Source organism: Populus alba, chromosome 6 (genome assembly GCF_005239225.2).
Source record: "Populus alba chromosome 6, ASM523922v2, whole genome shotgun sequence".
NCBI lineage: Eukaryota > Viridiplantae > Streptophyta > Magnoliopsida > Malpighiales > Salicaceae > Populus > Populus alba.
The window spans coordinates 7,232,437-7,245,750 of NC_133289.1; the positions used below are offsets into that span (position 1 = coordinate 7,232,437).

General features: G+C 30.7%; 1 protein-coding gene across 2 annotated transcripts; it reads right to left on the minus strand.

Annotated features, from left to right (window-relative positions):
- Window positions 1–1,254: 1,254 nt before the first annotated feature.
- Window positions 1,255–4,164, minus strand: LOC118053388 (suppressor of disruption of TFIIS). Of its 2 annotated transcripts, none has more exons than XM_035064634.2 (9): window positions 4,009–4,164; window positions 3,044–3,119; window positions 2,892–2,957; window positions 2,707–2,804; window positions 2,573–2,610; window positions 2,363–2,450; window positions 1,921–2,268; window positions 1,745–1,810; window positions 1,255–1,609 (listed from the first exon to the last, which is right to left on the minus strand). In XM_035064634.2, exons 2-9 carry the CDS (start codon window positions 3,102–3,104, stop codon window positions 1,457–1,459), a joined length of 918 nt encoding a protein of 305 aa, XP_034920525.1. In that variant the 5' UTR covers window positions 3,105–3,119; window positions 4,009–4,164; the 3' UTR covers window positions 1,255–1,456. The 2 variants fall into 2 exon arrangements, with proteins under 2 accessions (XP_034920525.1, XP_034920527.1); XM_035064636.2 differs by lacking the exon at window positions 4,009–4,164 and adding an exon at window positions 3,690–3,935.
- Between the last annotated feature and the right edge of the window lie 9,150 nt (window positions 4,165–13,314).

Here is a 13,314-nt window from a genome sequence, read left to right on the forward strand (position 1 = left end):
TAATTAATGATTTTGTTATATTTTTAATTCATAGCTCTTTTTAGGTTAGGATTTGCATTTGAACTTTGTTCATAAGAGATCAGTCCTTCCCTACAATTTCTTATGCTCTCAAAATTTTTGTTAAGACTTAATTTCATTCACCAACGACTAAACAAGATTCATATGATGAAAATAGGGTTTTGAATGATGATCAAGTATCCAATTGTTAAGATTTAATGAAAATCAATAAAAAAGCTAAATATAGATTAAAATAGTGGGCAGAAAGATAAGATCCATACAAAAAACAACTCTGAATTTAGTACAAATTCTATAAATGTTATTAATTAGATTTTATATATTAAAAAAAAATATTTTCTCAATCAAGTTTTTTCGTGAATGTTTATCAACATGTTTTTTCAAGTTTCTTCGAATTAATGTCTATCTAGTGCAAATATATGTATATTAAACCGAATATGGTTATACTCATTAGACTTCAAGCTACTAAATAAAACTGGAAAAAAAAATACATATTAAAAAATACTATAAATTATATCTTGAAATTTATATAATAGTTTAAGTTACTGGATTAATATGATTTTTTCAACATAATATTAGAGCTTTAATGAACCAAGTGGTTATGAGTTCGAATCTTATTATCCCTATTTATGTATTAAAAATTAAGTATAACATAATATAAACCAAATCATATCTTGAAAACTTACCTAACAGTTTAAGTTACTGGGTTGAGATGGTTCTTTAACACCATGAATATTACACCAAAATTTGGTGCTTTACACAATTAATGGAGGACCATCCAGCATATCCGTGGCTACTTGAATCCTGTTTGGTTGCATCTTTACAGCATCAAGGTCGTTGCCAGCTTGAATTTGTTCTGTAGCAACTTCACAAAATCAGTGGACCATCCGCTCATACAAGGATGCAAATTGCTGTCATTAGAAACTCAACTCCTTAAGCTTGCTTCGCCTAAAAGCTTCACAAGTTTCTTGTTTCTTCTGATCTATCTTATCGGAAGTCTTTGAATAATGCGAGAAACCCATATCTTAACTGGCACTAAACTAGTTAAACAAAGTCTTGTTCCAGCGGTATCTTGAGCATAGTATCTGTTACTAGATCATGTATGGATAAAACTGCACCTAACGGCCTTTTTATTTTATTATTCTTGCACGATAAGCATAGAGTTCCAAGCTTGAATTAATGGTTGAAAATTAAATATGGCTTCTGTGATGAAGGCGTCCAAAAAGAGAGGAGAGACGATTGACAGTGGCATGTGTGGCACTTAAGGACAGCCAAGAAAAGAGGCATCCCCACCCTCCCACTTCTTTTATTAACAAATTTATGATAAGAACGAAACATCTACATCATTTAAACATGAGATAGAGAAATGAGGCTCGTAAGATGATCCCACATCTTTGTTTTCCTTCTTTTCTCTGTCTAATAAGGACAGCATACATCTAATCTAAGCTGTGACAGGTGTCTCCACTGTAACCTTGCCAGGATAACCAACTTCTGCTTTAATGTCAGTTTCCCAAAGCTCTGGCAGTGCTTGCCTGATGTTGTGAATGCTTTCTAATGCAAAGTCTGCACCTTTAACTCTCTGCGAAGAGCCAACCTGCATTCGTTTAACCAAATTACACGAATCAAACTCAATTATTAAGTTAGAGAGGTGAATAAAAACAATTTAGTTGCAGTGTCAGATACTCGAGCAATGAATAACCTGTATTGATGATCAGTTTCAAGGACTTACCAGAACAGTCTGGAGACCCACACGTTTTCCAGCCTGTATATTCCGGACACTATCATCAAAGAACAGCTGGGGAAAAAAAAAAAAAAAACAGAGATTTATGACATTATTAGTAAATTACCACATCAATAATAAACCCGTAAGATCAAAACTTTTGATTCTTGAAAACTGTTACTTACAGTTCTCTGGGGATTAATATTGGCTATCTTGAGAGCGCGTTCGATGGCAGCCTCAGATGGTTTGCAGACAATAGGTGTCTTCGGTAATACCGAGTTGGGGTTTGGTTGAGCAAAATGTCCAACAATGTCAAAAATTTCAGGCGCACTAGTTGTTGTTGTGCAAGAGCCATTAGTTGCAGAGGGAGTAACAACTGACCCTACAAATTCTATGTCATCCTCATCATCAGAAACAGTGTTCTTATGGGTAGGATTCAGAGTCTCAAAGCAAATGATCCCTTCAAAACAGTCTTCTAAGCCAAGCTTTCTAAGAACTTTACGAGCATGTACTTTGTCTGCATTTGTAAAGATCTGTTTTGCACAAAATATTGAGAGGGATCTCGTAAGGAAATGGCTTGCCTCTGAAATGCTAATTAACTGATGACGACGACGATGAAATACTTACGACTTTTCGAATTGGCAAGCTAAGCAAGAGACCTCTTAGAACAGGGTCTGGTTTTAGGTTCTCATAAGGCAATCTTCCATGGACGTAACTGGCAGACACGAAAATTACCGGTTAATCAACCGTATCGAATGCACATTTTTGCTAGGCAGAATCTATTTCAATCAATAAGACCTGTTGTCAATAAAAACAGAAAAAGAAGGATGTTGCTACCTGTGGTACTCGTCATAGTCAAAGTCATAGCCAATTGCCTGCAAAACAGGAACCACCCAAAAGCATTCCATTAAAACGGTCCTCTCAGATTTAAGAGGGATGTAATGAGGAGATAAGAAGTTCAAATCCCATACCCTGAGGCCAGCCATTGTTGTCCCATAATTCTTGTACAGAAGGTTACCCAACTCAGTGAGTTTGCTCTCCTCTATGCCCAGCCTTTCGACCATATAATCTACGGAAGGACACCGATGTTAGAATTAAGATATCCTGACTAAAGAAAAGGCGGTAGCATCCAGAATAAACAATCCTGAAACTTTACCTTTAATATTCTTGCCACATGCAGCTGCGATGCCGGAACTAAGGGGATAAAGGGTATCATCTAGATCTGCAATTCCAAGCAAGCTAGTCAATTAGATGCTCTCAGGACATGTTAGACTCTGTAAACCAAATGTCCAGAAATGAAAGGCTTACCAAACAGAAGGCAGCTATATTTTGGCGTTTGTGCCTGCAAGTAGCGTTCGTCGTACTCCATTTTTATCCAAGAAACCTTTAAAACACACAATAGAAAGTTGTGAGTACTAACCTCCACGATATCTTAAACCTGCTCAAGCTAAGATGAAGATTCAATTTAAATCTCAAATTATAAATTCTCATTGGTTATGGCCTGGGGAAACTTTTTAAGGTCCTTATCAACTCCTTTGAGCACCACACGTATTGAAAGAAGGGTCTAGTCAAGACTCTGGATGGGTGGTCAAGTCCATGTCCAATCCCAAGTAGATGAGATAATAAATCCTTGTCAAGTTCATGAGTGGACATTACACAACCACAAGAACAGGATATACATGAATGATGAGTGAGTGGACTAGTAAATTAGGCTAGAAGTTCTGTGGCAACCGCATAAAACCATTGACACTGAAAAGGCATAAAGTCCTCCTGATCACAAATTTTATAGCCAACTTCATATGCTGTAACCCTTTCATCACACTTGATAAAAACGTGCAACTCATACTACTTTCTTAAGAGTTGAATTAACAGTCTACGCGGTTCACAGAGAGCCATTGAGTTAAAAAACAAATGCTAGAAAATAAGAAAAAGTGACTCTATTAGAAAGGGTTACCGGAAAAGAACTGAAAAATCGCAAGAAAGTTCACAGCTTTTCAAGATCACAGCACTCATTGTGAAACCAAAACCAGTTCTTTGATATTTGGTATGTTATCAGTCTTGGAGGGAAGAAAAATGTGGATTGTTACGAAATCATGAAAATAAAATTCTTCCTAAAATCAACAAACATCAACCCAGAATTCTGGGGTTCTTAAACAAGAAGAAATACAAGAGGCTCATGTCAAATGAAAGTTAAAATTCCATCAGTGAGATGCCAGAATCTTAAAGAGAAGCAAAGAAAGGAAGACTAAGACTGAGGAATGTCATTATCATACCTCTGTATGAAATTTCTGGTTGTAATGAGAAGAAGAGCAAATGGAACAGAGAGAGATTAAGAAGCGAGAGATGAGAGGAGGAAGAGGGGGAGGAAGAAGAAGAGCAGAGACGGGTTTATATAGGAAAACCCCATTGCCTCCTCTCTCTTTGATTGTATTTTTAAATTGATTTTTGATTAATTTAATCCCAAAAAAAAAATAGAGTAATCATTTGAAAGGTAGTTGTACTTTCTGCATTTCAAAGAAGGAGAAGGCTTCACGGCTCCGACATTAGAAGATAGTAGTTCTTTTGGTTACGAACTTAAGAACAGAAACCTAATACCGCGTGCAGGGTAGCATTTTCTCGGTTTTTCAAGTTAAACCCTCTCTTCTTCTTCTTCTTTTCATTTTTTTCAAGGATATCGAAAAATAAATTTGATTTCAAACAAATTTATTCTTTTAAATATTAATTCTAAAATGTAACCGGGAAATCAAGAAAGGGATTGCCTTGCCATTACCTCATTCTTAATACATTATAATAGAAGCTTCTAGATTAAAAATCTTTAAAATACTACTATAAGCTTCTGGCTTCCTTCACAAATGGGCATAAATAATTTTGCAAGATAACCAGTTGTCATCCTAAAAAATGTTAACCATAGGCTAGGCCAAAAATGTTAATGTTCTTAACGGAAAATATAATATTTAGACACCACTAGCATGTTTTTAGAAGGAAAAAAAATATACAATTCCGGTTTATATAATTGACTAGTTTCAGTTCATTTCTTTCAATTATGTGATAAAAAAAAAACGATCATTGTAAATAAATTGAAATATAAAAACTAATCATGATGGCATACACAAAAATAATTTCTAAAATAACATCTAAAAATACATTTTTAATTAATCTAAGAATATATATATATATATATATAATATTTATCAACATAATATTAAAGGATAAAATTAAATAAAAAAAATATTTAACCATTAAAAAAGGATAAAATACAATATTAGTAAATCCAAGTTAACATATCAAATACGCAAATCAGATAATGAGATTAGGATATTCCATAGAAAGAAAGTTAAAAAAAAATATAATGTTTGATTTTTAGCCAACTCAATATTAAAGAATAAATTTAAAAAAAATCAATAAAAACAGGACAAAACCCTGACTTGAATCAATTTAAGTTAGTCTATCACAGTTGTGACTCGGATTGTAAGACTGGTATAACCTAATAAAAAAACAAATCAAGAAAAAATATATGAAGCTCATCATAAATAATTCAATATAGAATGATAAAATTAAAAAAAGATCGAAATAAAATTTTTCAAACCTGCCAAACCCATGATTTCTTAATTAATTAATAATTATCAATAAAATTATGGGAATATATATATAATTTTAATTTTATTGATAATTATTTTAATTGATAATTATAATATTTATGAATTAATTTAGTAAATTAAAGAATAAATTTAAATGTATTAGTATTAAAAATAAAATAATCCTAGTTTTTTTTAATTAAAAAAACATGTATATTTTAAAAAAAATAACATTTTTTGGAGTTGCATTAACAGTAGTAATTTATTGGATTTCGCTATTCTTAACAACGTGCTGTTTTCTCACATCATTCTTTTTAGAGGTATGCTAGTTCCCAAATTTTTTTTTTTTAAAAAGGAACCCCAATATTTCACTACGAATGCTGTAACTAATTTATCACGTGCCAAAATAGTAGATTATTTTAGGGATCACAGCTGTACAAAAGGGCAGGAAAAGGAAGGGAATAATTCTCGTGGAGACACTTTGACCTAAAAAGAATAGCAGTAGCAGTTCTTAATTTTTGTTCATAAGAAGTTATAGGGACTAGGGAGGTGCTTTATTTAATTTTAGATTATTTTTTTTGTCCAAGGAGTGCTGTATTTATTAGGCTATACAACACTTGTGTAGTGCTGTACAGCAGTTAAGAGATGTGAATACGACCATCATCCTCTGTGTTTTGGTTTTTTTTAACAAAAGTCTGTGGTTCCATTTTTCGTCTGTCTCTTAAAAGCCCGTAAAATGCTACTTCTGGGTTCAACCCCCAAACACGACACGACAATCATATGCATCTACTGGGAAGTTGCGGTGTGTGTGTGTGTGTGTGTGTGTGTGTGTGTGTGTGTGTCCTAATGCTTCTACATTGGAGGTCGTGTGTGCGTACACTCAAGATGACTCTTTCCTTTCACCAAAGGATAAAAGAGCTTAGGATTCCATTGGGTGAGTGACACGTGGCTGGTTGAATTCTCGTTATCACCCCCCCCCCAATCAATGATTCCATCTAAAGGAGATTTTGTGTTCTACATGGGTGGTGGTGGTGATTGTGTTAAATCCTATTTTTTAATGAATTTTTGAGTTTTTTAATTATTTTAATATATTGATACTGAAAATAAAATTTTAAAAATATTTTTTTAAAAAAAAGACTTAAAAAAACCATTTATATTACATTTTCAAAACGAATTTTAGATACATTAGCCACCACAAATAAACAAAAAAATTAAGGTAGTACTAGATGAATATGGATTTATAACTTGATAATTTATATTCATGAATAAAAATGATTCCTCGTTAATCTGTATAAATACTATTCTAAGATAAGATATTCTTTAACAAAGATGCTCTAATCAAGCTATTAGAGTGTTAAGCATTCCTTCCCATGTTAATAACATTTTGTGGCGCAATACATGATCAATCAATACTTCTCAATCAATTTTCAAAAAGAAAAACATCATGGATAAAACTAGTTTAATTAAAGCATATATGTAGGATTTGTCTAATAAACTTTAATTTTGGTGTCTTTGACATTAATTCTCTAATTAATGCATATAATTAAACTAGATAGTGACATGTGATTGAGCTTATCTTTCAATCAAAATTTCTAACACTAATCCCTCAAGCAATAACGGGTGACGTGTCTGCATCTCTCTTCGTCTGGCTTTCATCCAAGACTTTATAATTATGATGCTAGCTGGTGGCTCCTATAAATGAATGCAAAGACAAGAAATCACTCACGCAATTTGTTTCTCAATTATTGCATGATTACCTGCTATGGTATCTCCGAGACGAAGGTTAATTTTGGAGCAACATAGCTGGGAAGTTCTTAGAAGGCACGTATTGTTACAATTTTGAACAGGAATGTAAACTCTTCAATCAAAAAAATCAAAAAAATCAAAGGGTAATTAATTAAATATTAGCTGGATGCATGTCAAAGCATGCAAGATTCCTATCCGGGACTGGGTGGCTGGCTGGCTGGCTGGCATATAGAAGTTTATATAATACTTGATTGCATGACAACAGTACCGAAAGTTTGGGTGGTTGTAATATCGTAGAAAACGCATTGTTCTAGAGTGCCTTTGTTTCAAAATTTCCAGGTAATTTGATATATAAAATACAATGAATAATGTATAATTGGAGTCCGTGCCGCCGGTAATAAATATAACCGGCAGCCTCGCCTAGTGTGCATTATGACACGACAAACTAATCTTATTTATTCAATGGGCTGGAGGTATGAAATTAAATAGCCTAGAGATGGGAAATACATAGAGGCTAGAGCGATCTTACAGTGATGTTGCCCAAATTGGCATATATATATATATATATATATATATATATATCCTTAAATTATAGAGTAGATAGTTACATGAAAGGAGCATATTTATAAATGGAGGAGTGGTGGGCTGGGGGGTCTTTTGACGGAACCATTTCCAACTCTTTCCCTCAATAATTCCAAACCCCTGGGCTGGCCATGACTATGACCATTCTTTTGTTAATGTTTCTCATAATATTGATTAATTAAATTAAACTCATGACCGCATCCTGTGCCTCGTCAAATTCGTATTTTGGCTTCTAATGGGGTTAGCTTTTGTTAGGTGAGGGCGGTTGACGGAGAAAGCTACAGCAACGGAGAGAGATCCTCGATGTTGTGATTTAGGCAATCAAACAACAAGAAGAACATGAGATAATAAAACTTTTCCATATTTTAATTATGTTTTTCACGTTTTGAGTGCTTCGACAACTGCTGACAAACCATTTTGTGCGGTTTTTTTAAAAGCAAGCTATTGTGTCAGGGACATTTATTAACTCTTAAAACTACATACTTTTATTGCTAATAAAGCTATACATTTATTCAAACTATGAGAGAGGTCAAGGAGTAACTTACGAGTTGTCTGGTTGTTTTTCTTTGTTTATAACGTGGAAAGTTAAGGTGTTAAAATTAGATTCAGACACAAGTTATGAATCATGTAATTGTTTTTTTTTTTTTTACAACGTGAGAAGTTAATAAATTAAAATTAGATTTGAAAAACGTTTAAGTTTTTAGAAAGGAAAGATTCTAAATAAAATGAGTTTTGAGCTAAAATTCACTTTATTTTATTATGATTGAAAGTTTTAAGGTTAAGGTTCTAAACGTTTAAGTTTATATATATACATGCTAGTCTTTTTGTTATGATTGAAAGTTGTTATTTTTTTATTATATTAGATATTTATAAATTTAAAAATATTTTTCCTGTCTAATTTTATTTGTGAATTTTGGAAAAACATGGATAAAATAACTGTACATACATGCGCGAGCCTGGCCTCACAGGATTGGTTTCTCCCACAACTTTTTCGGATGGTAGACGACTAGACGTATTGTGGAGCAAGAGTGTGATCTATATTTAATGCCATGGACTTGGAAATATCTATTATCTAGTGAAAGGTTTCTCTGTCCATAGTTTCTGGCATATAGATATAGAGCAAAGTATGCCCCACTTCATTATATATATATTCCCTTGATAAGTTCCAGCTGATGACCAATAATGTTATGTGCCTGTAAATAACACTATTTATTAATTTGAGATTTTAGAATATAGTAACAAGAAATATCATTGCATGCACTGTACTAAGTATGCTTCTATATAAATAAGATGGCTTGATGACATTCTTAGTTCGAGTTTTTTAATCTAAGTGTTTCTATTTTTGTTTTTGCATCACCGTTTTATTTACTCTGTCAAGTTTTCTAATCGGACTGTTAATTTGTCATTTTCTCTTATCTTTTAATGTTTTTCCTTACGTCTTCCCTATCCCTCCGTCCGTCGTCGTTTTCTTTTATTTTTTCAACCCCCCATACCATGGATCTCCCTTCTCTGCCTTTTTTAAAATGGGGCATTGGGCAACATCAATTATTATTATTATTATTATTTATCTCGATTTGTGTGTTTTACACGCGCTTTTTCAAGCATTGATTTCGATGGTTGTCTTTTTCCAAGCACGTTTTCCTTTCGTCTGCGTTCTCACTTCCTGTTTGACCTTCAGCTCGGTTGGATTTTTTTTAACCATTAATTATTTTGTGTTTGTGTTTCATCTACGTTACGACCATTCCGCTCCTTTCCTGTTGTTTTGTTGACTGTTTTTTTTTTTTTTTTATTGGAGATATTTAAGTTTGAGCTGCACTCTTGAACAAAAATTCCATCATTTGTTTGTATATTTTTTAAAAATATATATTAAGTAAATTAACTTGTTGGGCCGGTTATTTTGCCATTGCTATGTTATGATCTCCTCCTCATTTATTATTGGTTCATTTACTCGACGTCTTATTAACTATTAAGTATAACTAGGTACGTATTATATAAAACTCTAAACTGTGTGGAGTTTTAATTGTATATGCATTATGGATACATTCTACTTTGAACTTGTAGAGTAGAATTTTCCAGCTTTGAAGGCTTGAGATAGAGTATTGTTATCTTTTTCTATTGGTTTATTTGTTATTTTCAAGGGTTATGAGGGTGTTATAATAATTTTACATTGATTTTAATAGTCAAATTACAATATTGACCTTAAAAGGTAAATAGTCGTAACTTTTGGTTGAGGGCCTTATAGTAATGTTGTTTCTCATTCAATAATATAACTATTCCATTACCCTTTGGTTGCATAAGCTTGGTTGTAATTTCATAATGTTTTTATTATTATTATTATTTTGTCCTAAGAACATTTTCAATTTTGTAAAAAATAATAATAATAAAAAAAAGATAATGCGAGGCACGCGTCAGTTGCTCCGCCGTCTAGGGGTGGTGCGTGCGATTGACTCTAATGGTGGTAATTGTGTTTCTATCATATCATTTTATTTGTCTTGATATCTTCTTTCTTTTTAGGTGGCACATGTGTGGTGGTTTAGTTAGGTTTGACACCAATTTGCTTTTCCTCTTGTTTTCTTTTCCTTTTCTTTCCTTTTCAGGTTGCATGCTAACCATGCAAAAAATTAAACTAGCCTTTCAATTTTCTTTTTCTTTTGATTTAATCCCTTTTCTCTTAATTGTAATTTTTTAATTACATTGATTATTTCTAATTTGATTTTATTCTCTATTTCATCCTAGGTTATTCGATTTTTATTTTTATCAAATTTGATTCTTATTCTTTTAATTTCTATTTGTTTTGTCTTGAGTCATTTTCTTGATTGATTTGTTTTTTTTTTTTTCAATTCCATCCCTAATAATTCTTTTAATCTATTTTTTAATTAATTTTTTTTTATTCCATCCCTAAACCTTTAATTTCACTTCATTTTTCCCTAAACATTTAATTTCAATTAATTTTCATTTTAAATTTAGTTTTAATTCTTTTAATTTCTATTTATTTTGTTAATCTTATAAGTTTCAATGTGTTTTTATTTCTATTATCACAAGCATGTAAATATCTCATTTTACGAGATTAAATATCTTAATCTACGTCTATTTCTCAATTTTTTCACTTTCTCTTTTAGTTATTATTAATGACTTTATTTTATTTTATTTACATAGATGAATATTAGATATATGGATAAACTTTTTGATTTACACTTATAAGTTTTATTATGTAAACAAACATATCGAAATAGTCTCAGTACTTAAGTTTTTTTCTTAACAAAAATTTATGGCCCACTACAAAACTTGAGTCAAATCAAATTTTTATTTGCTCTCTAATAAATTATTTTTTTGCCCTCATTTTCTTTAGATGCTTTTTCGTAATTGATTTGTTTTTTCTTCATGATTTTATCTTTTGACATTTGATTTGTTGGGGATTCAGCTTTTATGATCTTATCATCCTGTATTTTTCTTTAAATATTGGTTTTGTGTTAACTTAAAATTTTTTATATGGGTTTGTCCTAATCTCATAATCCAAGTCACATGTTTTGCATGTCATTTTTTAATATAAGTTTTTTATATATATAATTGTGTTGTTTGTGTTTGATTTTTCTAGATATTATTCTAATTTATTTCTATATTTTTTTTTGGTTTTATACAAATGATGTTTATTTTTCAAAATAAAAATATTTATTTTTAAATAATATCGTTGATGTGTTTGACCTTGTATAATTGTTTTTAGAGCATGGGTTTATTTAGTGAATTTCATTTGTGTTTATCTTTTAGTCACGAGTTTTTTTGGGGTGTAAATTTATCTTTTATTGATTTAAGTAAATAAATATAGTAAACACAATCGGGTGATTGTCTCTTTTGTATGATTAAATATCTTTTCATCTCTTAATTTTTTTTTTTAATTTATCTTTTGGTTATTGTTAGCATTTTTTTTCATTTATTTACATAAATGGTTATCTATTTATTTAATTAGATGCTTGCATAAGCTTTCTGATTTACATTTTAAATTTTTTTATGTTAAAAAACACATTAAAACAACTTACATTCCTGGTTTTTTTTTTTTTGAAAAAAAAAAACAATATAACCTGAAGTAAAATGTGGGTTAAATAGTTAGTATAACTCTAAAAGGCGTGATTTTTTCACTGTACAAGCTTCATTGTTCATCCTCTCACACTACTGTGGATAGGCTATGCAAAATTTCTTATTTTTTCAATATGTTCATCAGCCTTTTTTTTTTTCTAATGATAGTTCTAATTGAAGATCAATTAATTTTGATTTCTTATGAAAGGGCGATATTGAAAGAAGAACTAGAATGAAAAAGGCACCAAACATGAGTGGCATGCCATAAGTTTTTTAAAAGATGCACTTAGATCCTTGAACTTGAAAAATTACATAAATTATACAATTTCAGCGTCTCAATATTTTTTTGTAATTCAATTTGATACAAAAATTTATTTTTGTTATTTTTAGTCCCTAGTTCAAAGAAGAAAGAGAGAGGTCACATAGATTCAGGCCATAAATAGAGAAAAAGTGTCATGACATCAATTTAGGCCACCAAAAACGGATAATATTTGTGTCAAATGGTTCCTTTTGATGAGAGGAGTTCATATTAGATATTTAAAAAAAAAAAAAAACTTTTAAAGTTTTTGAAAAACTATATTTGAGCTCTGGTTGAATTTTTTTTTTTGAGGTATTTTTTTTAGTTATTTGAGGTGATAGATATACTTATCATGGTTCTTACAATGTTTTATAAATGTTTAGGGTAAAAAAACGCTTGACAAACAGGGTTTTGGATAAAAAAAGATGCATTGTTTGTTTGTTTTTCAAAAAACATTTGGGGTTGCAAATAAAAAAAATAAAATTAAAGGCTGAGTTTTTCTGATTCATTTATAATTTTTTTTAATCTTTTGTATGGATGAATTTTATTTTTGAAAATTTGAAATTTTTTTTTTCAAATAACATTTCTAATATATGCAGTCTTTTTGATGTTTTTATTTCTTTTTATTTTATTTAATTAATTTAATTTATATTGTTTGCTTGAATAAAAAAATTATTGTAATAAAAAAATTTAGTAAATATAACCGGATAAATGAACCATCTTTCAAGATTAAATATCTTGGTTTATATCTATTTTTTAATTATATTTTTAACTATCGTTAATGACTTTTTATTTATTTATTCACATTATAATTTTTGATTTACTTGAATACATATATGCATATATATTTTAATTTTATATTTTAATTTTTTAAACTATAAAATGCGTTGACACTGCATGTATTGTTTATATATATATATATAGAAAATATCACATGACTAGTGTTAAATTCTATTTGGCGGCTTGCTCCCCTTTCTGTGATCTGATTCCTCTTCAATTGATTCCTTACTTGGCTTCCCTTTATGCTATTCTAATGATTTCCTCGTTGTTTTCTTTTGGAACTTGTAGTTGTTTTGCTCACACCCTTATTTGACACGGTTAGCTCTCTCTGTTCCTTTCTTAACTTGTGTTTGGATTTTTTTTTTTTTTTGTTTTCACGTTGCACCTCCTCAGCTTGGTGCCTTTTGACCTTGCTCATAGATATAAAATTTGGCCTGGCTGCATGGGTAGATTTGAGATTTGACTAACCCAGCTCTTCACTCAACTCAAGTTTAGAAAAAAAATTAAATTTAAAATTAATTTAATTT

Bases quoted from the DNA above. Each gene is read 5' to 3' on its own strand.
- LOC118053388 (XM_035064634.2), bottom strand. From the start codon at position 3,104: ATGGAGTACGACGAACGCTACTTGCAGGCACAAACGCCAAAATATAGC. The intron at 2,958-3,043 runs GTAAGCCTTTCA...TTGGAATTGCAG, and splicing joins ATATAGCTGCCTTCTGTTTG to ATCTAGATGATACCCTTTAT. The intron at 1,811-1,920 runs GTAAGTAACAGT...TTTTTTCCCCAG, and splicing joins ATATTAATCCCCAGAGAACT to CTGTTCTTTGATGATAGTGT.